We start from the raw sequence: 27966 nt of genomic DNA on the forward strand, positions 1-27966 counted from the left end.
CACTTAGATATCTTTTAAGGGTTCTTGTTCAATGTCTTTATCTGTCATTCATGTAACACAGCAGGGCACTAACGGTTATTTACAAAACACCTTGGCAAGTGCCTGGATTGCTGAAGTAGCTAATCAACATATTTACTGTATTTTTTTCTGCTGAAGAAGAGAGATACAGTCCTTCTCAGATCACTGTCTGCACTATTAGAAGACTATCTTCTGTGGGACAAGTAACAACACTGAAACTTTCATGGGATCTGTGATGATTTCCCTAAAGGTCCCTGAAATATCTTCAGGGAGATGGAAAGTCTATACAAAACCTTGTAATGTTTTGTAGAATGGCTCTCAAAATTCCAAACAGTAAGTGAGAACTCCTGTAGATCTCAAGCTACTCCAGTAAACAGGAGGAAGTGTTCTCCCTAATGAGAATCTCCTTTGTTGATTATTGTGACTGTGTCCTTCCATACTGGTCATAGGAAATATGCTATTGCTGCCTTTGAGATGACTTGTGGCAGGGCAAAAAGGTTTTTTCTCTTCTGTAAAGGTTTATTGATGAAAATCACAGGGCAATACAGTTTGAGAGGGATGTCTGGAGTCACTTCATATAACCTTCCCCTTAAAGTAAGGCCAAGTTGGATCAGGTTCCTGAGTTGATTTGTTAATAAGTGTAAGGAAGGAGATCCCACCACCTCTCTGGACAGCTTGCTGTAGTGTGACTGAAAATATTTTTTTCATAATATGGAGCTGGAATAATATTATGGGGCATGTTCCAACGTGTCTGTTGCTTCTGTATTCCAGCACAGCAGTCCTCTGATAAGTGCCTGGCTCTTTTCTTTGTCCATCCCTTAGAAGTTTGAGATGGCAGTAAGATCTCCTTGTATTCTTCCTTCCTCAGTGCTGAACAAACCTGTTTCTCTGCCTTTTCTTACGTATCATGTGTTCCAGCCCCCTCACCATCTTGCTCACCCTCCTCAGGACTTGCCTTCTGTCACTGTCTGCCTTCTATTGAGAAGCCCAAAACAGGACGCCAAACTCCAGATAATTAAGGCACAACTACATATCACTGTCATCTATTCCTGACAGAAGTCTGCCTGGAGGAGATTTGAAAAAAACAAATATTTAAAAACTTAACACTCTTGCTGCTTTTTTGTGAATTTAAAATACACATTTGGATATTTTCTTAGCAACTCATTTATATTTTGGGCTTTATCTGTATGAGGAAATACTGGTATTATCTCTTCCTCCCACTCCTCCTCTTCCTTTTCAAGGAATTTTAATTTGTTGCCTCATCAAAGCGAAAAAATCCCTAACAAATTCCACACTTAAAATGCCTACTTTATGTGGGGTTTTAAAATTTTCTTGCTTCAAAGACTATGCCAAGATATGCAGGTATGAATGTTCTTGTAGGGGTTTTACTAGAAAACACTGAAATTATTAGTAACTCCCTCAATGCTAGACACCTTATCTTTTCAGCTTTTCAGTGTTTTTGACTTAAAGCTGTAAATGCACTTCTTGAACATGGTGAAAAGGCTGTTTTCATCTAAGATTTGCACTGATGCAGCTTCCTTTGCAAACTTAGTGAAGCTAATGTGGTCACTGTGTCAGTGGAAAACTCCAGGGTAATCTTCAGCATGAGACTGGTTTCTTTTGGCCTATGATTACAAAAACATTAAGAATTCCTGTCTGTGTGTTGTTATTGTGAGGGAAATAGCTTTGAATTTTATGATTGATTTATTCAGTTCTCCTGTGGGTTAACAGAAACCAGTATAAAAACAACCTTATATATGCTTAACTAACTGATATTTGTGTAATGCCCTGACTTTTCCAATGGTAAGAGCCTTCATATGTTGCAGGTGAAACAATAATAATAGTAAAAAAAAAAAAAATGTGTTCTAGCCTTTTACACTCTGAAAATGCTCACTGCATTGAGGTCAAGGTTTGGGGGCTAGGGGCAATGTTTCTTTCTTCATCTCATTGAAGGCTCTGAAAGCATTGCTGCCCGTCTCCCACCTCTTCTTTGTGTGTCAAACAGCTTAATATTGCCTTTCTTTTCTGAGTTATTGAAAAGGAAAAATTGGAAGCATTGTTTCCGTTTGGGACTCTTTCCTCCTTTTTTTTTTTTATCCTCTGATTTTACTTTTGGTGCTGAGGGGTGTTGGGTTTATTTTCAAGTCAGTAAGGTAATACTGTGGTATTATAAATTGGTAAGCTGTGGTCCCTAATAAGCTGTTGGGAACCAGGGAAAGTTGATGATGTCTCTGTAGCTTTTACTGACAGCAGCAGGAAATCACTGTAGAGGATCTCTAACGTTCCATCCCCTGACCTTGCTCATGTAAACAGGATTTGGAGGAAGCAAAGCAATGTACTCTAATCTGGAAGTCAGAATGTCTGCGCTGCCTGTGAGATGTTTGCTGTTCTTTCTCTTCCAGTGCTAGTTCACACTGACAACAAGACATGTTTATTCATTTACAGTATGATTTCTTCAAAGTTAAGACTGGATTAATTATTGGAAGGGGGAAAATGAGGGTTGTTCCTGTTTGGAGCAAAAGAAACATTCTATCTTAAAACATAGTGAGTGAACAAATTAATTCCTTTCCCCCTTATGAAAGCAAATAAGGGCATGTGCAACTTTTATTCCTCAAAGGAAGACATTGTTAGTTTATCTCTATTCCATTTATAGTAGCTATTTGTGCAAAAGGTTACAAGTATTGTATTCTCAATTTATTTTATACACATTCCTTCCCGAGTATGCATGTCAGGGTTTAGGTATTTTTGACACAGGTTTTTCTACCTTTGAGTACAACAAAAAAACACCCACCAAACCCCCCAAATCTAAAAAACACAGCATATATCTTGTTAGGACAGCAATTATGAATCTAAAATCTGCATCTTCCATGTCTGTATGTGAAAGCTTACACATGGAATAATGTCTCTTCCTTGCATGGCTTAACACAACTCCAGAATTCTGTAGAAGAGGATTAAAAAATATTTTTTTTTCTTAAAAGCCAAAAACCAAGCATGTTTTCCCTACGATGCAACTTCAGATTTATTCTGATTTACATCCTTCCCTGGCTCCAGCCTTACATGGAAATAAACACCAACTGTCTTCAGTGAGGTTAAGGGGAGGGGTAAAAGGAAGAAAGGAAAGAATAGGATTTTCATACATAGATCATCTCCTCTGGGGCCCAAGTCCAATTCGGCAGGGAACAGCCAGTAGAACAAAACTCATCTGGCGTTTCACAGTACACAGTGGTTGCTCTTAGTACTTGTTTTAGTTCAGCCAGAAGCACAACAGCTTTCTGTACTTCATGGATATCAAGTTTTCTTGGGACCTCGCACACTTAGCCTTTCACTTTAACTCTGATTGTTGCATGATACTCATATTTTTTTTTTCTCTATCAAAGGCAAGTTCTGGCATGAGCCCTTTGAAAGGAAGACTAGAGTCATTTTTCCCCAAGTAAGAGAAGAATGTCCTGCTTGTGTTGTCCAAAACTCAGTTGCCAATTAGACTGATGTCTGCATTGAGGAGTGATCCCACCAGGAGAAAGGCTTTGATAAAAATTGACAGTTCCCAGCCTTTCCCATCATCTTACCTTCCTTGATCCCAGACAGAGAAATTAGAAAGGCCACTCCATGAAGAGAACCACTAGCTATTTGGGTACTGACATTCTTCTGCTTACCAGTATATCTGTATCTGAACAAAGTGCCAGCTCTGTGATCTGAACTCCAGATCACAGATACAGAGTGAAATTAGGGAATCGTGTGAAGAAGATCTTGTGTCTCCAGAGTTGTGAGGTAGAAGTCTCCACAGCTTTTCCATCGATGAGTATACCAAAAACTCTCAAACAGGCTCTAAATCTCTAATGCTCGATCTTATAAAAACATAGAGGAGCTCAAGCGTTTAGGGTGTCCCTGCCTGTGGCAGGGGGCTTGAAACTAGATAATCTTTGAGATCCCTTCAAACCCAAACCATTCCATGATTCTATGAACAAAAATAAGAATTTGTAAATTCTGCTCTTGTGTCTTTGCAAGTGAACCCTTCTCTCTCTTTCCAATCTTGCTCTTAGAAAAACAATTTTTTGGGGTCATCTTGGCTTGCAACACACTCCAGGCAAACCTTTCTAATCTTTGCATGTTGTGTAATACAGTGTGTGGGGCTGGGGAAAGCGGGTAGGCTGCTTTCTCCCCTCAGCTCTGCAGCTATACAAGTCTCCTATCCCTCCCAAAGGCTACACCTAATCCCCCCAGAATGGCCATGAGGCATCAGAGACAGCCTCTTCTGTGGCCCAGCAAGGGGCCTTCCACAGAGGGTACAGTGCATACGAACAAAGCGGCTTCTCTTGTGCCACAAGTACCAAAAGGATGAAGCATTTGGCATACTGAACTTTCTAAACTCCCATTTTCGAGCCTCTGTTGAGGCTCAGGCATGTTTAAAAAAGATTTGTGTACTTAATCTTAAAAGCAATATGCTTTGATACCATAGCATCAGATAACTCTTAAAGATCAGACACATGAAGGTGAACTCAGTGTTTGCAATAAAAGGAGAATATGATCCAAATGGCCCTTGCGTTTTGCAGTGATGCTATTCCAACCCAGCGTGTAACTGCTGCTTTACAAGGAGAGAGCAGGAAATGTGTTGTGCCGCTACGTAATTAGGTAATAATACATGTCTTGATGTTCCTCAGTAGGCTTCATTATGTTCTTTGAGTGAACTGGAGCTTGAGAGAAAGTCAGGTTTTCATTGGAGACAGAATTCTGAATTTGGGCACTAGAGAGTGCAAGAATGTAATGTTTCCTATACTATTTTTAGCCTGCTTTCCTGAGGAAATGTACCTTATGAGACTGTATTGTTTATTTCTCTGCCTCTGTCCTATCTCCCTAATAACTTTTGAATCAAGTAGTTGGTGGTTTGCTGTGGTTTGGGGTTTCTTTTTAACGTATTAATTCTGCCAGGAAAGAAAAAATCCAGTGAGATGTGACACTGAATTCACTGATTCTGGACTAGCCATTGGTGACATGCTCTGTGAGAGTCACAGCAGGTATGGGTATCATAGAATTGAATATGATTCTATGATTCTATGATTCTATGGGTATGCTCGAGGGAGCTCGAGATACTGTAGGACGGGAAGCTCAGGAGCAGGGACCTAACAGGAAAAAGGTCTCCCACCCTGCTCCACACTATATAGAAGATAAAGCTTCAATATAGGGTTTCCTCACAAGGCAGTTTTGTTTAATTATGTTACTTTTGCCCATCGTGACGCTACTAACAGATGCTCTTGCTGGACTATTGGTAGTGTTTTGTAAGTTCACTGGCTTCCTCCAGGTGACTTTTAAAAGTGACAATACCTTACTGTGCATTGAGTCTTACTAATGGCAACTGTGCAGTGCTTCAGGAATGCTGGGATTTCTTTTTTCCCCTGATGTTTTGTTTCTTTAGCAAATCAGCACAGTTCTGGAAACTAGAGGGATGGAAGCTCCAGGTATTATTTCTGTCTCAACTTCCTGAGATACTGTACATGTATGCTCTGACCTTGTCTGCCCAAGCAGCATTTTCCCTGGCTTTGGCTGGGAAACTAAGCTGTATTTACAGTTCTCACAGCTGATTCTGCGGCACGAAGAAAATGCCCGACAGCTATCAGCCCACACATTCAATAACAACTGGTTCCTTCCTCTTCCTGGGGAAGAGTAACATCCTCTGAGAAGAAGCGTCCCCTGAGGAATGCAGGAACAGCAGCAAGCCTTTCACACAGGAAATTACTACGATAGCACTTGCAGAAAAGTGTTTCTGTCACTTGGATTGTCAGTCTGTAATGAGCTTCCTGCTGACCTAGATGATGATTTACTACTGATCTAAATGCCATTTGTGAGTCATTTAGCTTAATGGAAGTTAATGAAGTTAGCATTCAGTAGCTCTGTTACTCTGTAAACACCTGTTTTGGGTTTTTTTTTTCATGCAGCAGCACAAGTTTTGAATTCGTTAATAATTCTGAGATGGCACATTGTGTGGGACTGGGAAAGGAGGGGATGTTTAGATTAGTGCATAGTGTGTGACTCTCTTAGAGAAGGTCACAAGGTTTTATTTTTGTTTATCTTAAGTTGGATAATAAAGCAGAGCTACAGATCGAGCATGTCAGAAAACAAGATGCTCAAGCTAAAACACTGCCCTTGAATTACCCTTTGTTCTTAAATACTACTGGAGTCTAAGTTTAGCACAACAGGCTTGCAACTGTGTGGAAGAACCCTGAATGTGAAACGTGTATAAAACCAACTTGTTACTCAAAATGGTGAATGCAAGCTTGTTGCAAAAGCAAATACTTTAATACTGTTTAAATATTTTCTTATTTTCATTAATGACAGTGCTTGGACAAGTACTAGCAAATTCCATTTATCACTTAGATTACAGTGATACCTAAACCCAGAGGCTGCTTGCTGCCTAAAAGCTCGTTTGAGTGTTGTCCAAATATATCAACTGTTCTGCTACAACACATTTCTCCTTGCAAACCTTTGCTGCATTACTATCTAGTTTGCTGTAAGAGAAGTAGTTACTCTCTTCATGTGAGATAATGGAAACACTGAGTCAGTTCCAAAAATTGCATAGGTTGCTTGGAACAAGACTGAGACTTTTCAAATAAAATTCAGCACCAAGGGCAAAATGTTCCTTCACTGGATACATGTTTGACACAGGAAAAATCCTGAAAACATTTTGGCTTGTATTTTCCACCAAAATAGTTTTGGGGTCAGATACTAGCTAGGACAATGCTAAAGGGTGATTTCACAGTCATTTTCACTTAACTGTGTTTGTCATCTTAATTCCATCCAAGTCAATTTCCCGCTCAGCTATCCAAACACTAATACCAGCACCAAGGAAATAATGAGAAAAATTATTTGGAGATTAAGTAGGAGATTAGTGCTGGCTGTAAGCTAAATGAGGTTGACCAATGCCCACGGAGCCATATATCCTATGGGTCTGTACTTTAACATACACAAGTTTATTACATGTATGACACAGCTGAACATCATCTTTTCTATGCTGCAATGGAAAAATCTGAGCAAAGGAGGTGGTAGCAATGGCTTCCTTTTGTTCAGGCAGTGGTGGTCACGGATTCAGTTATTTTTTTCAGGCTAAGGGCATTCAGCTTGCTTTCTTCTGTCTGCATGGCTGTAACCTAAACAGCAGGTAACCAAGACAGAGGCTGAATGGAGGCAGCTCCAGCCTTTGTGTTTGACTTTGAAGCACTGTAAAGTAAACGCTGCAGGTGTGTGACATCAGAGGAAGGCAAGTGACAATCAGTCCATGGTTAGTCATTAGCATTTTCTTCTGGAAGGAAATACTGGATTCCCTTGCTAAATACTATTTGGGAAAAAAAGAACAAAGTAGGAGGGGTGTGACTGACGCCACAAAAGGAGATACCTGGCATTGCTGCTCTGAAAAGATATAAATTATTCTTTTTTACTTTTGTTTTCTTTAATCCCCACACAGCATGATACTCTGCTCACACCAGCTTGGGGTGGTGGGAGGGAAGGATGGATAGATGCTGTTCTCTGGCTTATTTGAATTGGATGGAGATTGCAGTTCCTGATTGCCAAGTGTCAGTTCCACACCGCACGTCCGATACCTGAGGTGTAGGCATCGCAGTGTGGCTGTGAGCTGACTACTGCTGTATTTTTATTGCAGAGGAAGATCCTTTTCTTGACATAGAGATTTAAGAGAATTAATTACTTAATCCTTAACCTTTTCTTAGATAAACCAGTATCAAATGTTCCTCATTGAAAAATTGATTCTTCCAAGCCATTATTCATTCTTATAGGTGTTTCCTCATTTCTCACGTGGGTCTTAGGACAGGAATTCTGTGTCCATACTTCCAGTTTTTGCCAGTGGCATATTAAGATTATAATGCTGTGTCTTGCTTGGTACTTTCAACTAGCTATGTGTAAGAAGTGACTATAATTCTTTCCTCAATAACCGTATTTCATCAAAGTTTTATCATATCAATTCTATATCATGTCATGGTAATTCTTTTCAGCATCTCTGCTCTCTATAGTGTATTACCTATACACAGAGATGTAGAGCCTTCATCTCTGAGGCCTTCTGTGTGTACATAAGGTTGCTTTCGTACAATTGAATGAAGTCAGATCACCAAGTAATCCTGACTATTTTAGTAGCTTCCAGTATGCCTTTTTGTGTCACCTCTAAATTTGATCTTCCAGATTGCTGGTATGTTTCACATGGGACTGAAACAAGAACAAATTAGACTGGGCTCACTAAAACCCTCATAATTCTTTAGTAGTCTTCTGATTTAACTGGTTTTGAAGAAAGACTAGCTAGATAATTGACTTCATACTGCATTAAAACCTTAAATATGTTAATTAAATCTGTAGCATGCATATTATGAATTTAAAAAAAAAAAGTATTTCTATCAGCAATGGCTTGACTAACTATTTCACTAGAGAGGTCTTCAGTTCAACAGACCTTTTCTTTCCTCTCTCAAACTGTACTGATTTGCTTGACATTATACTTAAAATCTCTACTATGTGTGTCCTAAATCAACTTTCAGTGTTTTTCCCTGACACAGTTCTCAAGCTGACTGTGACCTGTGACCGCAGAGTTATCCTGTTTATCCATTCTAACTATTGATGGAATGTCAGCTTCCCTACTCCCTTGGTATTTCTCCATTATTCCAGCATATATTAAAAACCAACATCATTATCTTACTTGTTAAGTTATTTCAGTACCATTGAGTTCAAACTGTGTGACCTAATAATTTAGATATATTTACATATTGTGTAAATTGTTTAACAGTCTTTTTTGCTACAATTGGAGTAGAAAGTATTTTGCCAGAAATATAATGACAGCATTTATTATTTTCTGAAATGGAGGATAAAAATACTTCATTAACCACCTTAAAGAATTTCTGCATCACTCTTTAACACCTTTAGCTAACGAGTATGCCATTGCTACAACTTCTTTTGTTCCTGATATTTGTAAAGTACAGATAATCCTTGAGTGACAGAAATTATGTAGCCTACCTTCCTGCAAATCTGTGTTTTGCAGCTGACTGTAAGGTTTTATTTGAAGCTTTTCCCTTGCTTTGAGGTAATTATAAGTTCTGTTTTTCTCATACAATTCTCTGGTCTCCAATAATGTATAAACTTATGCCAGAGTCTTTCTCCCAGTGGGAGTACTTACTGATTTCTCTCCTTTAGCTGGCAATCTATCCTCAGGAAACTTATGAAATCAGCTCCCTTTAGGATTTATCTTCATCAGAACCTCTTAAATCTGCAACAAGTTTGAAACTTAAAAGTGAGGTGTGGGGGCAAGCAGGAGGAAATGAGAGCATTGTTGCCTTAGGAAAGTGGGCTAAAATGTCCTTTTTCTCTCTCCTGATTCTGATGGTTCTGGAGTTGTTGCTGAGGCCTTCAATTATCCTGATGGGCTGCGTTCCACTGCTTCTCATTTATGGTCATCTGTATCTTTTATCTGGGAGGACTGTAAGTCCCCAACAGGAGTTTGGCATTTAGGACTGAAATGCCAGTGGTTGATCTGGGATTACAGTGCCAACTGCTTTTGTTTTTACTGTTGTTTTAATATCAAGTATGGAGTGTGGCACACAGTGGGGATGTCCTGCCTCCTGTACCCCACCAAGTGTGATGTCTCCAGATCTTGACTAGACCGCTACCAGTCATAACTGATAATGTACAACTGATTACATGTTGTTTAGCTCCTGTGCACTTGCAAGCACACAGACAGCCTTAATCAAATGAAATTAGTGAAGGGGATGTAATATGAAGATGTTCTGTCTTACATGCCTTTTAGCATAGTTGTGTTTATATTTCTTATCTGTACCCCAGCAGATAGTATTTAATGCAGTTTTCCATTAATGCTAATTTGATGGAGTATTTAAATATTATTTATATCTTTATATATCTTTCTTTCAATTCAGTCCTCTCCCTAATCCAGCTCAAACTTGTGCAACCAAACTATTTAGAGAAATGTGCTTTACTTTCTTTGAAAGTTCCCCATGGCCACGGACACAAGGGAGCGCAAGTACATTTCGGAGTCTGACCTGCCTTGTTAGCAGAAGTATCCTATATGTAAGTGTTACCTGTTTAACTTGACTGAGACAACAGACTAGAAATGATTTGTGTTGTCTATTATTTTCCTTAAGATACAGGGACATAGATGACACAGTGCCAGGGTTGCTGTGTTTTTATTAGAGAATGGGAAATGATACATCCTCTGGTACCTTGCATGACATAGGGTTTCATAAATTGTTACTATCTCCTGGCTGCTGCTGTTGCTAATAAAATACCAAAGTAATCTTCCTTTCAGAAGTTTCTAAAATTTGTAGTATTAGTACAAAATAAGGGATTTTTTTTTTCCTAAAAGCAGAAAAGTTGTAGGCAGACTGCAACTTAAGCATCGCTACAAAGCAAAGAGGGCTTTAACTTGAAACCATCATGACTCTTAACCAAATTTCTGTTCTGTTGCTCGGAAAAGCATCTGACCTCAATGCCAAAGAAATGGTAAAGAGGAATAGAATAAAAGTTTCTGGTTTGTCTTTGTTCTGGTCTAATCAGAGGACCAGATTTCTACAACAGCCATGTGGTAGTTTATGGAGATCTAGTGCTGTGAGAAAGTTTCACCGTGGCACTTCAGCTCCAAGTTGTACACATACTGTGGCTTTCACTCCTACTTGTGGAACATTCTGATGCTTCTGTTCTGGCTGCCAGTATGATTAGTCATATTAAAAGGATTCTCCTTTACACCAAAAGGGAACAGTTGGCAATGTAGGATGCAGGGTTGGTTTTTTTTTTTGTTGTTGTTTTGGTTGGGTTTTTTGGGTCAGGACTTTGCTACAGCATTCATATAAAAATATACTGACTTGTGTAAACCTATATAAAGACAATTTACTTTCAATACTGGTTTAGACTGTGATGGTTCTTATCTGGATTTCACAAATACAAACATAATTCCAAACCACTTTTTGTATGCTAGAGCAGTAGGAAGGTGAGTTGAACAATGACAATATATATAATTGAGTTGTCATCTTTTTTTCCGATTTTGAACACACAGAGAATACTAATGTACAAAAGAAAAAAACCCCAAACACCACAAGTGCTAGTAATGTATCAGCAAACATAATTAAATATGGAATGCGTGCAGAAGAATTGCATGGGTGTTTAACAAATTAATTTAAACCTGGGTGGATGTATTAATAAAATAATACACTGTGACCAATGGAATTTAATATTAATCTTCAAATAGTAAACCCTTTATGTAGGGTTTTCCACTTCTTTTCCTCATATATATATATATATTTGCACACAGTTTTAAAGCTTAGCATGTTTATAGGAGACAGAGCTGTAGTTTATTTCTATTCTAAGGTAGTAGAACATGTATGTACATATATATGGAATATATCCATGTATATATTTACACACACACAGAAAAAATGTTATATATATATATATAAGACATATGAAAGTGTGTGTCTGTATATATATATAGCTTTTTATTTATCTCCTTATGTTCTAAGGAGATATGGTTTAGGTTTTTTACTGCCCTAAGTGACATGCTTTTTTGCTGAAAACTCATAAATTACATTATTAAATTGTACTTACATACAAATGGAGAAACGTGCTAATCCACAGTGAGCCTGATCTTCCAAACCTTTTGTGTGCAAAAAAGTACAACACTTTGCTGAATAAAGGAGTTAGCATTGGTCTCCTTTCTTGTGAGTTGTGGATCGGCTTCCAGTACCTCAGCTTTTCTGGCTACATAAGCATCACTACTGAGAATGAAAGCTGGAAGTGGAGCTTTCTCTTGTACTAAGAAAGTCTAAAAAGGTGAGACAGTGATTGGATGCAGAACGCTAAGTTGTGAGTTGTCATGGACACTAGGCCAGGTTGCTTTCCTTCTGCTGCATTCACCAACTGCCTCTCTGCAGCTTAGTGGCAAAGGAACCCTATAAAAATAATGAGGGAGAGCTGCTTCAAGTTGTTGACCTCATAGCGTTTGGTGCTCAGAGAGACAGGCATTTGTACCAGGTTCCCCCCCACCCCTCTTCTTTTGGGTTGTCAGGGCAGAAACCCTAATTGCAAAGTAGCCAGCTGTGTCATATCACTAATAATATGAATCAGGTTCTTAATCCATAAACTGTTCTCACATAAAGAACTAAGGAAGAAGGGCTTTCTCCAGGCATCATTTGCAAAAGTGGAGAGCAAACCCCTAAATTGTAGCTAACTACTTTTCTTACTTATTGATCCATATTTATTAAAAAAAAAATTCAACAGGATTGTGGATGTGTCAACAGGACTGTGGATGTGAACACTGGGATATTAAGAGCATCCGTTGAGGCAGAAGTGGAAAGGTGGTTTATGCTTTTACTTGGCTAGAACATAAGCTGTATAAACTCAGTTTTGTCCATACTTATGCTTTTAAAAATTAAATAAATGGAACCAATAAAGAAATTTGCTATGGGAGACGTCATCAGTTCCAAAATAAGAGATTGCTTGATGAGAATGGTATAGACGCAGACTCCTTCTGGTACCTGAGTTGGGGATTCAGTGATCAAGACCTTTTGTAGTAGTATGCTCCTGTGAAACTTAACATCAACAACTGGTCCTGGAATTGTAGCTCACTGAGTCAGCCCACATCCCTACCCTTCCCCCTGCCCCAAGCACCCAAACTCAGAGTGGAGCTGCCATTTATCCCATGCTGACAGTTAGTCACCTCCAATGGTTTGTTAATTTTTGTCACTTTAGGTAGGAAGAAATTGGCTAGAATACAAATACCAAGTGTCAAATAGGGAGAAGATGAATCTTTAGAGCCTGGTAGCTAACAAATTGCTTGAGCAATGAAACCCACTCTCTCCACTTATCACAGAGAGATTTGTATTTTTTTTTTTAATTGAATTCTGATTTTAATGATCTGGCAGAACCGCAGAACATATTCTTCAATCAGTAAGGTGTTTATTTTGGTTTCCTCCAAGTTCCAGCTGTCACAGCCCAACAGTGGGAGAAAATTATGAAGCATTTCAAAATAAAGCTATTATTAGCAACCTTAATGCTTTAACTGTAATTTTTATCGTCGTTGAATTCTTTTTTTAAAATAGCCAAGCAGAACCTATCTACCTACCAATCTTATGTGCCAACACATTTAGCATTTTAATTGGTGCTGAACAATGTGTGTGTTTTGACAGAAGTTTGTAATAGAACACTAATTAAAAGAAATTATTTTTCAAGACTATAACAGGCATGTCAGACCACTCCAAAGTTAACATTTCTTGGTTATTTGCATTCAGTTCCAAATTTCTCAGTTTCTGCAGTTCCCCAATTTGATTCCTATCCAGTAAATTGTAAAATTCAGCTGACTTAAGTGCAAAGTTACACACTTATGCTAGTGCTGCTAAAGTAGATTTTGAAAATCCCACCTCTGAACTCAGCTCAGCAGTGCAGCTTTGGTTTCACCTGGGCAAACTGGACAGCTTGTCCAAACCTTCAGCATATTACTAATGCCAAGCACTGAAATGGCTCAGCATTTGACTTTTGCTTTTGACTCAGCAAGATGACTTTTGCTTCTCTCTCCAAGTATTAAATTAACTCTAACAAAAGCACATGGATTTGATTTTTGAAGGAACATTTTGAAGGTTCATTCTATTTTTACAGGAGTTTTCTCTGACGCTGTTGTTAGAATATCTGATGTTCTTGTCAAATCTTTCTTTGTCATCCAGTCTTGGAATACCATTTTATTAACAAAAGCCTTGGCCAAATGCTGAGGATCAGTATCCCTCTATTATGTAGTAATTTATTTTTTTCCCTGTCTGTAGTCAGGGGATTTCAGTTCCAATATTGGGCATATTTATTATTTTTAATAACAGTAGCATCTGACTCTTTGGCAATTGACTCTTCAAGCAATTGTGCTGGCCCTGTTGGATTTAACTTTGTAATGTACTATGCTGGAGATTGCTAACTTAGTTCCTAATGCTCTTTCCCCCTTGATATTTTCTTCTAAATAATTTGGAGGAGATTGTTTGCTCCATGGAAGTAGGAGTAAAAACCCCATGGTATTTTTGATAGCCACCCTGTCATATCTCATCCCCTCCTGTTGTTAACCCTGCTCAGAAGGGAGACCAAAGTTGTAAGACCTCAGCTAACAAAAGAAGATTTCTTTGGGAAACCTTTGTGTGGACACCCTGCACTTCCTAACATCCCTGAATGGGAGGAAAGCTAGTTTTGTCTATGCAGCAAAGTTTTGTTGACATGAATTACCAAAAAAAAAAAAAGATATAAATTGATACCACAGTACTGACACTGTTATCCTGACAAGAACCACTGGTACATGTGCAGCTGTGCCAACAGGAGGGGCCTTCGGTTGGCTTTGCATGTAACTTTGAAAGGAGGTTGTGTGTAGATGTATCTGTATATAGATACACTATGGGTATACAGTATGAGTCGTTAAAAAGAACTTATGGTGCTTCTACAGCAGGGGGCTCTGCTGATGTGTGGAGGCTCTATGCTGGGTGTCCTGTGCAGCAGCTCCCACCCTTGGGAAGGTCCAGACCCTTGGTCTGTGGTGACTGGAGCACGGGGACCGCACCTTTTCTCATCTTCCTGTTGGTTTTAGGAGGAGGTCGCTCACATCGTTCAATCCTTGTCCTGTCAGAATGTGTATCTTCAGGATTTTGTCTTCAGTAATATTTTTGGTCTGTTCTTATTGAGAGGTTGGGTTTAAGACAGAAGTGTGTTCCTTTAACTCTTCTCATTTATATACAGGGTAACTTGATCAAGATTAGTTTTGCCCCAACAGGTTAAGAGATATTTATTTAAGAAAAATCAGTCATGCTTTGTAAAGTATATGATTTAGTTTGAAAAATTAAAAAAGAGAAAGGGATTGGCTTTGGTTTCCCTAGCAGTAAACATGCCTTCAAGAATGAGAAACTCCTTTGGGTTTGTTGAACAATCTCTCTTCATTGTAAATGTATTTTGAACAGTACCAATGAATATACTAGGTGCCTTTGCCAGCCATTTGAATGAGATAGATGAAGTGCTAGCTTTTATATATATTTTAGGACTCTGCACAATAAATCATACTGTTACCAGCTATTGTTTGTTTCTGAAGTTCAGTTAGACTTATTTAGCTAGCTATTGGTCTAAAGCAGGGGCACTCAGTCAGTTCCTTAAGTAGGGGGAAGAGGACAGAAAGAAGCCATAAGCAGGCAATCCAGAAGAACGGCTGTCATTTCTCTGGGTAGGTATGTTCCTGGTGAGGATGCTTTGATCCTCTCACTCTGAGGTAACCCATTCTACTTTTCTCCATGGATTCAATGCCCTCTGTGAACCTCCACAATCTCCTACTTGGAGTATAGGGAGTTCATTGACATGCTAGGAAAGTCCTAGGGTTTTTTTCTCTCTGTTTTTATTCGTTTGCATTTGTGGTATCAAATATAGCAAAATATTCTATTTATATTATTGGAAAGGAGGCCTTGTCCATATAGGGTTTTGCTGTCATCATTTCATTCCTGGTATCTATTTAATTACGTTTCCAGTTTCTGTTGCAAATATTCCTCCTGCCCTCCTTCAACTTTTCCCTAGTATGGGTAAGAAGTTCAAGCAGAGTATGTAATATAACTTTTATTAGGACTCTATGCGGGTAAAAACAAATCATCACTTGGAACTTCAACATTGATTTTAACTATAAGTTGTTCCCTTGGATGAGCACACATGCAGTCTAAAGTAATTTGCCTAAATTAAAATTGGCTACTTTATTTTGTAACTGTGAATGGTGAGAATGTTTCTGTGGTTTCATGTTATTAGTCCTGAGATTTACAAAGCTTTTTCATGAACATATACTGAAGATCATTTATTACCTTCCTTTACCTTTATTCCATAGGGTACATGTTGTTAGTGGATGTGGTGCAAGTATTTTTATAATTTATGCAAATGTTTGAATATGGTCTTTCTGAACTGCTGAATTTTTAACCAATTTCCTGGCTGGTAGTTTCACACCTTTAGAAACTGATCCTTTAATGATTACTGTCTAGTTTGTGTGAGATGTTAATGTCCTATCTATCTATCTGTCCATCCATCTATATCTCTCTATTGTCAATATTGCTTGCTTTATGGGGGAAATCCTCCATTTTCTCCAAATGCTTAAACTGTAGTGGTTTGATGAGAATGTGTTTGAGGGGGCTGTGGGGTTTTTTTTCTTCCTTTGCAAGCTGTATAGTTACTGTATTTAGGCACAGTATTTCATTTTAAGGGTTAGGCTTATCCAAATCTGATTGAAATACAGCATAGCTATTCAGTTTTTGTGGATTTCTGTACTGAATCAGACTCTTGACTGCACAGGGAGCTATCGATCTTTGAAATTCACATCAAAGAGCAAACTCAGTTTATTTTTTTTATTTGTTTTTAAGTAAAGCTTAGGTATTGCTGATAGTCTAAGAGTTTAGAAAAAATATTTCAGAAATATTACTCCTTTCAAACTTGATGCACTCAAATTTTGAGGAGGGACAGGAACGGTTGGACTAGGTGATCTTAAAGGTCTTTTCCAGCCTTGTGATTCTGTGATTCAGTGACTTGTATAAGGGTTTTTATTGGGGAAATATAATGAATTTTTATATTTCTTGGTGAAAACCAGGTTTATTTTTGGCTCCTTTTCTGTGTTCTCTTGACATGAATGAAATATGGAGAAAATTTTTTGTTCTGTACTAGATTCTGTCCACATGGAATTGCAAAATCTTCAGTGCATTGAACGTGCGCTATTTTACGGCGTTTTCTCAGACCACCGGCAGCAATCTGGGAAAAAGCTGACATAACAAAACCACATAGCCAGTTTCTCACTATGTGTGTGAAAGAGCACTTGTAAAGATTGATATATTTTTTTTTACATAAAACTATCTGTTCTGTATATCTTGAGATGTGCCTGTGAACAGAAGAGTTTATTTCATGCCATCTCAGCCATGCTAAATTTAACATAACTGTAATCCTGATAGCAATAAATAAATCTGATTAATCAGACCATAGCTGTAAGTGCGTCAGGATTTCAGTTAATTTTGTACTGATATACATATTTTTTAAAACAAACAACAAACCAGCCAAATTAGCAACTGGTTTTCATTGTACTGTACTCACTTCATGACCTCTGTTAGCTTCAGGTTGATTTTGTTGTTTTCGGAACATAAGAAAGTGCTGTTCCATTTTAGGTGAAAATGCCTGTTTTGCTAAGGAGTACAGTCTGGTAGCCTGGCTTGCTTTGTTGGCCGTGAGTTTGTATCCTGCAGCCACCACTCATGGTCAGGTTCTGAAGGATGTGCTGCCTTTAGTCGTGGTAACTGTGCTGGAAGGGAGGAAACCAAATATTTCCTTGTCAGATTGGATGAAGTAGACCGACATGAAGTGTTCTCAGGTTTTGTGTTTAGCTTGGACATTCTTTTAAGAGCGAGAGACTGAGATACATAAGAAGCCATAAGAGACTTTCAATTAAATGTGAAATTCTGTGCTGTGAGCTATTCTTGAAGAGGTCTGGTGAAGCTAGAAATGCTTGGTAGAACTTTGTTTTAGTTTTGCTGCATCATTTATCCGTATTTTACTGCTCGAATGCAGAATTTTTATCAAAATTTGCCAATTAATTATAGCAGAACTACCTCATCAGATAGCGAGGGGCAGAAAGCTGCAGTTTGCCACATGGCAGGTTTTTGCTGTGCTGATTCATTTGCGTGCGAGAGGAGAGGAAATGAAGAGTGCTGTCACCAGCTGAAACTACAGGGAAGTTTTCTGCAGTAGAAACTGATAAAACAGATTGTGATTTAACATACTCAGTGTTAGCCTGATAGATCAGAGCGCTCTGTTTTCTGTGGATCACTTATTGACTCAAAAAAAGAAATTCAAAGCAAGAGAAGCGATCTGTGAATAATTACTGCCTGTAAAAAAAACCAAAACAGAGGAAAAACATCTCCCAAGTGGTTCGAGGGTAGGCTCACAAGATGGAGGAAAAAGCAGCGATAATGATTGTACTGTTACTTCTCCTGAGAAACTTCCCGTGATTTCAAGTAACTTAAAACCAGAGAAAACAATACGGGTCTGGTAAGGTGGGGGACTACTCTGTTGTGCCTTTGCTCTTTGGTCTGTTTGAGCTTAATGCCCTACTTATGACTAATTGTTTGTCGTTGTTTTAATCACAGTATCAGAAATGTTTTAGTATTGGTAGGCAAATGCACCATGTGTTCAAAATTTGAAGGATCGTTTTTAAAAGGGAGACCATGCCAATTTTTGTGATTCATTAGGAAGCTTACCAATGTCACCTTTTCGTATAAGCCCATCTTAATTATAAGATCATTAAGATATTCATTTGGAAGCGGTTGTCTGTACTTTCTGAATTCAAACCTCTTAGAAGATTGAAGTCTGGTAATTCCCACTTAAATGACAAACACTTGTACTTTTTCATATTTTTTTCTTGAGGGATTTTTTTTTTTCCTCTAAATAAAACTGCTCAGGCATCTTTATATATGGATACATTTTACACAGATTCTATTTGTATACATCATGAAACAAGGGGAGACTGGGATGCAGCGCTTGTTTCGATCTGATCTGGGAATGCTTCACGGGAAAACATTTGGGAATAGGCAGAGATGATAAGGTTATGTGTAAGGATTTTTCACAAATTGATGAAGTACCACCCACAGAGTTTTGGCTATTTTTCTTGACAGAAAACAAAGATGAGCAATTATGGTTTGCTGTTTGTGACATCATTTATATGCTAAATTTAATTTTCTGCTGAACATCCGCTTGGTAATGTCATGGTAATAACTTCCTATTGATTAATTAAATCTGTTCCTTTTCCTCCTTATTTGTAACTCGCATGAAGTTGCCCAAATGTGTGTCCATCTTATTACCAACAGGCTGTGAATGGAAACACTGCACACATTTTAATTTCCTTTTAGCTTTGCTCAGAAGTTACAATTTAAAATTGATTGCCATATTCAAATTTATTCTCTCAAAATAAGCTATAGCTCTGAAGTCTTTCAGAATAGTTTGGGTTTTTTTTTTAATTATGAGGCCTTTTTATTACATTGCTGGCAACATATAGAATTGTTTATGAATTGGTAGTATTTAAAGTACTTTAGAAAGGGGCTAATTTGAAGGAAAGGGAAGATCTGGTTCTTGAAACGCTGTAAAATAGGCTGTTGGGTAGAAAGAGTTTCTTTAAAAATAACTGGTTTTAATAAAAGATTATGTTGAATCAAAATGGTGGATGTGAACTGGTGGGCATCCAAAAGTAAAGAAAATCTACTGAGACTTATGTCACTCCTTTATAGCAAGGTTTTGGCACTTGAGTGTTGTATTAGATCTCAGCAGTTTTGGACCCTTCACTGAGCTGAAGGAGATCGTACCTTTATATACTAGGAAAGGTTAAAATATAAAGCAGGCACCTCGAGGGTACAGCAGTCTGACAACACTTAAAAAGCTCCACAAATTTCCAGAATACGATAAAAGTAACAATCATTTTGGCCCAACTTGGGTATGTTGAAAATTTGAGTGAGTCTCATTTCCTTTCTCTCTTACTAATTCTGAAAGTTCAATTATTTGCTTATCTGCATTTGATCCTGTAAGATTTGACAAATATCGAGACGGTTGCCTTATTTATATAAGCAGTTTGTGTCGTGCTTTCCCTATACATCTTTGAGTATGTAACAGAAGAATCTCAATTTCCTGCTTAACCCACTAAATTACAAGAACTCTTTTCCAGTACTCCGACTTGGCAATGGTAGTGGCAATTTACCAAGCTGCTTTTTCACAGCCTATTTGTCTGATGCATTGAATTTTGGATCAATTTTACTGTAAGGAATGAAACCCATTCTGTGAGAATTTTAGTAGCTTAGCAGTTGCTCCGTTTACCTGAAGCAACAGCTTTCCTTCTTGGGTTGGAAGAATCCATTTAGGTTAGCTTTCATAGTGAAATTTATAATCAGTTTGTGGGAGCTTAAACTGAAATCTTGACTTTATTTTCAGCCTGAAATACAGCAGGCTTGTTTGGAAAGAAACTGAGAAACACCAACCTCAGGGTAGAACTGTTTTTAGAAGAACTTGTCAACGTCTAATAAGCTCAGATTGTTTTCTTCTCCTGGTCCATTAATTTAAATTAATTTTAAAGCATAATACTTCAAATCACAGGCAGCAATTTTTTTTTTAATGTGAGTGCCATTGAATGTTAAGTATTTTTTAATTATTTTTAAGTACTTGAGAATGAATAGATTATCTCTAGGACACTGAGCTTGCAAAGCAGTATGCCTTTAAGCCAAGTCAGAGAGCATCAGGTGAAGTCTGCAGTTACATCTGGTTTGCCTGTGTTATTTAATTACTTGCACCATTCAAACTGCAAGAAAATGGACGTACTTCTCAAAACAAGTAGCATTGTTAACATTAGACAAACTGTGCTAGGTTTATTTCCAATGAGCTTCTTGATACTCATGTCTGGGAAGATGCGAGTTCCAGCCTGGGTGTTTCTGGCCCTTCTCGAACTCACATTCACCTTTTGAGCTAAGGAGTGTGCACCTCGGGTAGGAGGCTCTTCTAAATGGCTTCCTGAAGTTTTCAGGAGCATAATTACTTCCAACACCCCTATCTCCTCATTAGGTTTGCTTAAAATCAGTGAAAGATGCCAAAATTTTCAGAGGACACATACAGGTGTCTATAAAAAATGATTGCACAAGCTTTACAAATTGTTCCTGCACCAACTGGCTGTTTTTCACTGGCACTTCTAATTTCCCTCATCGGCTGTGTTTTATAAGGCATGTGATAAAACTGGGTGGGTTTCCTGCTGCTGTACAGAATACATAAATGCTTGAGTACTACCTGTCTTTCCTGCAACATGTCCCATTCACACTGCCTCCAAACTTCCTGAAATTCGCTGCAACTTAATCAGTGAGCCCTCTACCTCTGTCAAATTTAGCTAACCGTGGCTGAGGTTTGGAAGCTTCTGGGCAAGCAGTCAGGATTTACAGACAGAAGCAAGGTTTCTGCTATCCAACTGTCTTGCTATAGAAATCTCATTAAGAAGTCTATTCTAACAGATTCTCCTGTTTTAGTTAAATACAAAGATGTTCTTCATGGTATGATTGGTTCTAAGACACGAATTCTTTAATGCATGGAAGTATTTTTTCTTTAATACTTGAATGCCAAATTGAGCTTAACATTTTCCATGTTCATCAGTGTTTGAGACTAACTCCACCTTGTGATTTAGTAAACATGCCAAAAAGCTTCTGTTAATCCTGTTTCCCAAGGACCTCAGGTGTAGCTTTGGAAGTCAGAAATAACACAGTGAATCTGAGCTCTTCTACGATTTAATGAATGGTATCTTGTGTAACGAAATCTATGAAGGGAAGGTACAGACAGTCTCAAGATGCAATAAGCCTATATACTTCATGCTCATCTGAAAGTATATGGGATACATTGTGAGCCAGAATATTCTGAGGTATTCAGAACACTTTCTTTTCAGGAGTTCCAACACTTCAAAGCACGGAGCTAAAGTGAAGAAAAATTAAATGGGAAAATAACTTTTTGCCTACCTTGTCCAAAAATCAAACCTTTTGTACTCTATGTCATTTTGTGCTGAAAAGAGACTCCTTTACAATGTACAGTTCCTTGGAATAATTTAAAGTGGACATCACAAGATTTTTCATATTGAGAAGAAATTGAAATTCTTGCTTCTGGAGAGGAAGATGTAATTAAAGCATCTGGTTAGGAATGGGCAAGTTCTGGGTTCATATCCTTTCTCATGTGGAGTTCTTGTTCATATTATGCCCTTATACATAAAATACAAAGCCTTTCATGGGAATAGGACTTAGCAGCTCCTGGCTGAGCATCCTAACCACTGAACTAAAGCTACTTTATGTTAACCAGTGGCAAAACTCGAACAGCATGGCTGGAGAGAGAGTGAGTACCCTTTCCCCCACAGTTTCAATCCTTTAAAAGGCAGCAGCCGGGCTGGCCAAGCGTTGCGCTAGGAGCCATGAGTCTTGAGAAGGCCAGTCCTCCGTAGTCAATGCAAATGTTATAACCAGTATGACATTCTGTAGAACAGCCTCGGATGTTTAATGTTTGAAATCTGTAGTTTGATGTCAAGTGCACCTTTATCTTTTGACACAACCCAGTATCAATACAAATCACTGATGGATTCCAGTATCACTTGTATCAGACCTTTATTACTGGACGTCCTTAGTTCATTTGCATAGATCAGTCACCATGGACAGAAAAGAAGACTGAAAGGGAACTGGAAGTATCTTCTAGTTCATTTATCTGTTTCTTTCATCATAATTAAATCAATGAAAGTGACCTATCAGCCAATACCATGGTACTGTCAAACCTTGAGAAGGGTTCCATGTGGTTTTCTAGCGTTGTAAGTTCAGGTCTGAAGTATACACATTGGTATTTCCCCATATTCCTCTCAGCCACATGCTCTGCACTTCATGGGTTCTTGCTTGAGGGCTGAGACCTGTCGTTGCAGAATTTAACTGCACAATGGAGCTTTTAACTAAAGGGTAGTGCGAACTTCTTCTTTGCCCTCCTCATCCTAAAATACAAAATCCTTTTACCCCCTCTTTAGGCCTGCAGCCTTGTACTGATGCCATATGTGTGGCATTTTTGGTTTGCCCTTGTGCTTTGCTAGTAAAAAGAAAACACCTTCCAGATAAAGATAGTGGACACAACCTGTCTTTTGCCTAATTCTCTCATTGATGTAGATGGTCCAACCCCTGCTCTTAGGGAAGAAGTGATTTTTGGAGAATCAGAAACAGTGAGTCCAGCAAAGAGAGCATGTTTGCTGGTCAGGACTGTACAGGATGGCATTGACAGCACAGGAATAATGTTGTGGATAATGTAGCATATTAATTCGATTTGGTATTACTTATATTTAAAATCATGGCATTGTCATAGTAGTAGTATTTCACCCATCACTCTCTGATGCTACCTTATTCAAAGGCAGGGTCAGCTGCATGTAAGTCATTCTTGACAGAAACTCATCAACATTCCTAAGTAATCTTCTAAAGGTTTGCCAATAATTTTGCCTAGCTGATTATTTTATAGGCCCAGGGAACTTTATTTTAATGGCTGGCAATGATTTTAAGTCTCTTTCTCTTGAAAATCTGTTCACTTTTACAACATAAATATATTTTGGGTGCTCTGTAAATATTCTGTATTTTAAATGCATCAGGTAAGACTAAAATTTCCCCTTTGCATAGCTAATGGATAATTTCGTCGCCTGTCAAAAAGTTTCAGAGAAACAGTTAAATTGTAACCATTTAAACAGTTTAAAAATTCTATTTTGTAAATGTTGTGGATATGGGAAATGTAATTAGAGATAATAAAACTTTGCTACCTGAATTTATTTTAGTGTAAAAAGAAACTAAAATTATCTGAAGGTATAAGAAGTTTTCAAAGAAATCTCAGTAAGTCATTAATAAATCAGGTGAAGTGTTGTTACGGAGGACCGTCTAATGAATTAGTGATGATTTAACCTCTCATGACTCAAAAGTGCCATTAAGAACTTCAAGGCGCAAACAAATCCAGAAATGATTGGGGAGATCACGCTCTCTCACTTGCCTTAAAGCAATGTTTATAATACATCAAAGTTACCTCTCTCTTAATTTGGCATTGTGTGGGTCTTTCCTGTTGTGTCCTCGTCCTGTTTTCTGAAGGAATTGGTTTCTCAGAAATCAATGCTACAGAGCAAACAACTAAAAACTACTTAGGGTGGGGTTTTTTGTTCTGAAAGAAGAGGTAATTCATAGCAAACAAAGGTTTCATACTATGAGGTTAGAAGGGACCCTTGTGGTCATCTTGTCACATACGGATTTTTCATCCATATGACTGCTGTGAATGAATTTCTTTGTGAACTAGAGCTTTCTGAAGAAAACTCCAGTCAGCAACAGTATGTATTTGAGCTTTAATTCAGGCTCTAGTACTACAATGTGTATTTCCTAAATCATATGTACCCAAAAAATGTATTTTAAGACTGCTGAGATTTCTCTTATTGCCTCATCCATCAGAGCTGAAATTCTATCTTAGGTCAGAACAAACTGAAGTGTTATGAATTGGTCCTGGTACAAGAAGCAAATCTGAAGGCCCTTGTGTGCGTGCATATATGTGTGAATATATATATACACATATGTATATTAATTTAAAGCTGAGGTGTTCTGTCTGTCTTCTTGTATGGTTCCAATTAAATGAAGACAAAGGCAACTGAGTCTCTAAATGGTGTTTCTGTGTATATTCAAGGATGGTGTCAGCAGTGAAGATCTGCAGCATGGCCCCGCTTCAGTCCTGGCAACAAGCTCAAAAAGGAAGTCAAAGAATGAGAGGGAATCAGCTGTGCATTATGGGGACAAACAAACTGGCATTTCCCCCTCCCTTGCTAATGCTTTGGAAAACATTGTAGAGCAGCTGGATATTTTAACTCTAGTAAGTATGCAAAACAGGCAGAATTTGCACTGTAAAATGGTAACAAAGTCAATGGGCAACACTCCCCCTCCAACCCCCCCCAGGAACCATGTTCATCAATCAGAATATTAAAGTCTATGGGGTTATTTTGAATAGTTGTATAGTCAAGTGACTGTTTTGCTTTTTTTCCCTTCAGCAAATATTGATCGCCTGTGTTGCGTTAGCTGAAGTGAAAGCTTCCTGCTACATAATCATAAAGATTACTGTTGTATTTTTAACTCTGGGTGAGAAGAGTCACTGTTTCAGTGGTGAGATCTAGCATAGATTTGCCAGAAGCCAGTTGTTCAGCAGATATTCTCAGATCCCAGCTGGAACCGTCATGCGTTAGGAGGGGATGAACGAAGTAAATTGGCAATGTACCACTAAACCCCTTTTCAAACTAAGTGTTCAAGGTGTTGGCTGAGGTAGGAATCTAAGCAGTGGAATAATTCTGGAATAGTGTCAGTGAAACGGCACAAATACCCGTCTCCATCAGTGACTCACTTGTTTGCAAATGTCTAATACTTCTTTTTTAGAAATCCAGATTTAGCCAATGAGTGTTTTAAGATTCTACTCTTGTTGTCTGTAGCATATTAACATTAAACCAAACCAAATCAGAGCAGCTAAGGGTTTTTTTTCCTGCATTCGTTTGCAATATATATGTCAACTCAAGAAACAGGTTTGGGGAAGTATGGAGTCAAGTCATTAGTTGGCAATTATTTGTCTAGTAAGTTGTATTAAAAAGAAACTGCCAGCCTGTGTCACAAAACCTACATTTTCTGATAAAAGGAATCTCTTGGAGAATGCCCTTTAATAGTTTTGGGGTCTGGGAGGGGATTATTTTCACTTTTTGGGGTGATACCTTCAAAGTTTCTTTTAGTTTTTTGGAAGATGTCATTTAGAGTCATCGGTGATAGCTATTTCTCTATTGAAGTATGGATGCAACTTTCACACAGCATTTCAGAGTGAACTATATATATGTGCACATATATATTTCTCTCTCAAATAAAATATGTTGTGAAAACAATGTTAAACCTTTAGACTATCTCCATAGATACAGAGCCATTATTTTTAAATATGGTTGTAAATAGTGGAATAGCTAATGAAAAACCATCCTAAGATTTTATTTTCCTGTTGAGTTAAATTCTTTTTTCTTGTGTTACTATGTTGCACACTTTTATAATACTGTGTGAGTAATATAAAACCAAATTGAAATTACTGTCCTCTTCATGCAGACTATTTCAATTCTGGAACAACGCCTGACTTTGACTGAAGATAAATTGAAAGAATGCTTAGAAAATCAGCAAAAAATGTTACTTCAGGGAAGATGTGAAGAATAAAAGATGAAAACCAGCTGTATTGATGAAAATATTTCATATATTCACCAGGAAATAATAAATTTTACTTCATTTGCTAAAAGAAAAAAATAATCTCCTTTTATAACAAGTCAATGTAATAAAAACTGAAGAAAAACCATACAACACATTTTAAACATTGGTGGCAAGCAGATATTCTGGTTAAATATTTAGCAAAGTATAACCAAGCTAAAACTAATATTTTCTGAAATCATTCCCATTGAACATTATAGAATTCTTGTTTCAACTTTATAAGATTGTGGGATGATGACTGAAGGGAATGTCAACAATCACAAATGAAACGGCACAAGCTCTGGGCGTAAAACCTGGCCAACGCATGGTTACAGTTGCTGGAATTGATGGTGTAGGAAAGAGATATCCCACTGCAAAAATTTCACTCTGGCTACCCAAAGAACAAAGGTTGGTCAGGACAGAAGTGGCAGTCAGTGCTGCATGCATTAACATTTTCTGATTGGACATTCTATGTGGTAGAATGTGGAAACTCCCCCATGGAACTGCGTGGAGTTTTGCCACAAGTAAAAAGGGTTATGGCACAGTGAAATTGTGTCTGTTATAAACATCTATACCCTTACCCCCTCTAAAATCACTAACATCCAGCAATATCCACTGCCTACAGCCATACTTAGGGGGATTGACGGGGTGGCAACAGACTTAGAGGAAAGAGGCATTGTAAAAAGAACCCATTCACCTTACAATTCACCTGTGTGGCCAGTAAAGAAGCAAACCAGGCAATGGCATTTTATAGTGGATTACAGACAGCTAAATGTTAATACCACACCACTGACTGCTGCAGTACTGAATGTATCATAAATAGTGATGCTGATACAAGGTGCTGCCCACCCATGGGTGGCTGCCCTAGATGTTAAAGATGTTGTTCATGATTCCTCTCCTGGAACAGGATAAAGCACAATTTGCTTTTATGTGGAAAGGAATCCAGTACACTTTTAACAGGCTGCCACAAGGGTACAAGCATTCCCCCACAGCTGCTCATAACACCTTGGCCAAAGTCTTAGCAGAAATTCCTGTTTCAACCAATAGTACAATATATCTGTATATCGATGATGCCCTGATGGTGGAAAAAAGGGTTGAAACAGGTGAAGGCAGTGCCCAGGTTGGGGAGCTTAGAGCAGTCCTTTTAGCCGCACGACATGGTGCCAGCCCTATTTACACTGAGTGATGTGCCGTCCTTAAGGGAGCCACGACCTGTCATGAATTTGACAAAATGCTGTCCTTTTGGTGAATTACAGTGTCATCATAATACCAAAACAACCCCCCATCTCAACAGCTACCCACCTCCAAGGTGCAGCCACCCCACACTGAGCATGCCCTCTAAATTTCCTTAATCTGTACCTTTAAACATGAGATAAGAGAATTTAACACCAATTACAATACAGGTATGTATGACTAGAGTCCCTCAAGCTCCACCTTAAAGATAAGAAAAGACATAAAAATAGCCCAAAATTCAAGATGTGTTAGGGAAGATACCACCGTGTCAGGGAAGACACCCTTGTGCCTCACCCTGATCCCTGGGACCAGCTGATGGGCTGACTGTCTCTTCCCCCCACCCCCATCAGGACACCTTTGGGTAAGATTTGAACACTTGGTCACGCCAAGTGCCTCCCCTGGGAAACTATGGAGTTACTTTTTAGAGTTACTGCACATATTTGAACGCGTTACTAGTTAAGACCTTCAGTATTTACTAATGTTTTGCAGACAGTGAATTTATCACCATCAGTCCAAAGGATCTGTGTGCCTGTGGCTTGGCTAAAATTCTCTTTCTTTTGAACCTGTCGTGTCAGTTCTCATTGAACACGACCTAACTCCTTTGGGGCAGCTGTGGTAGTTCAAGGAACGTGGCCAGGTTGGCGGAGTATGTCGTCATTTGTGAATCCGAATCATGATAGTTCAGTGCACAGAACATGACCTAACTTACAACAACTAATTGGGCATATCCTTACCCTTAACACAACACAGATCTCTGAATGTGACTAAGGAACAGTGATTATTGTGGAAGTGCAACTACGCAGGTTTTTCAGCTCAGGTAAGGACTGTGAAAATAGTGTTCTTTGTGATAAGGCTCCATTGCTCCTGCACCTAAATTAGATCAGGCCTAATTAGCCCT

General features: G+C 38.4%; 1 protein-coding gene across 1 annotated transcript in view; it reads left to right on the forward strand.

Moving 5' to 3' along the window:
• POC1B (POC1 centriolar protein B) overlaps nt 1–25898 on the forward strand; it is a gene marked incomplete at its 5' end in the record, with an annotated part of 54782 nt that extends 28884 nt beyond the window's left edge. Inside the window, 2 exons of the mRNA XM_084279493.1 lie at nt 24268–24450; nt 25704–25898. Of these exons, the coding sequence (XP_084135619.1) occupies nt 24268–24450; nt 25704–25808 (288 nt within the window). The 3' untranslated portion in view covers nt 25809–25898. The remainder of the gene's footprint in view (nt 1–24267; nt 24451–25703) is intronic.
• Between the last annotated feature and the right edge of the window lie 2068 nt (nt 25899–27966).

This window comes from Gallinula chloropus (genome assembly GCF_964237585.1).
Source record: "Gallinula chloropus genome assembly, chromosome: 1".
In the NCBI taxonomy this organism is placed as follows: Eukaryota; Metazoa; Chordata; class Aves; order Gruiformes; family Rallidae; genus Gallinula; species Gallinula chloropus.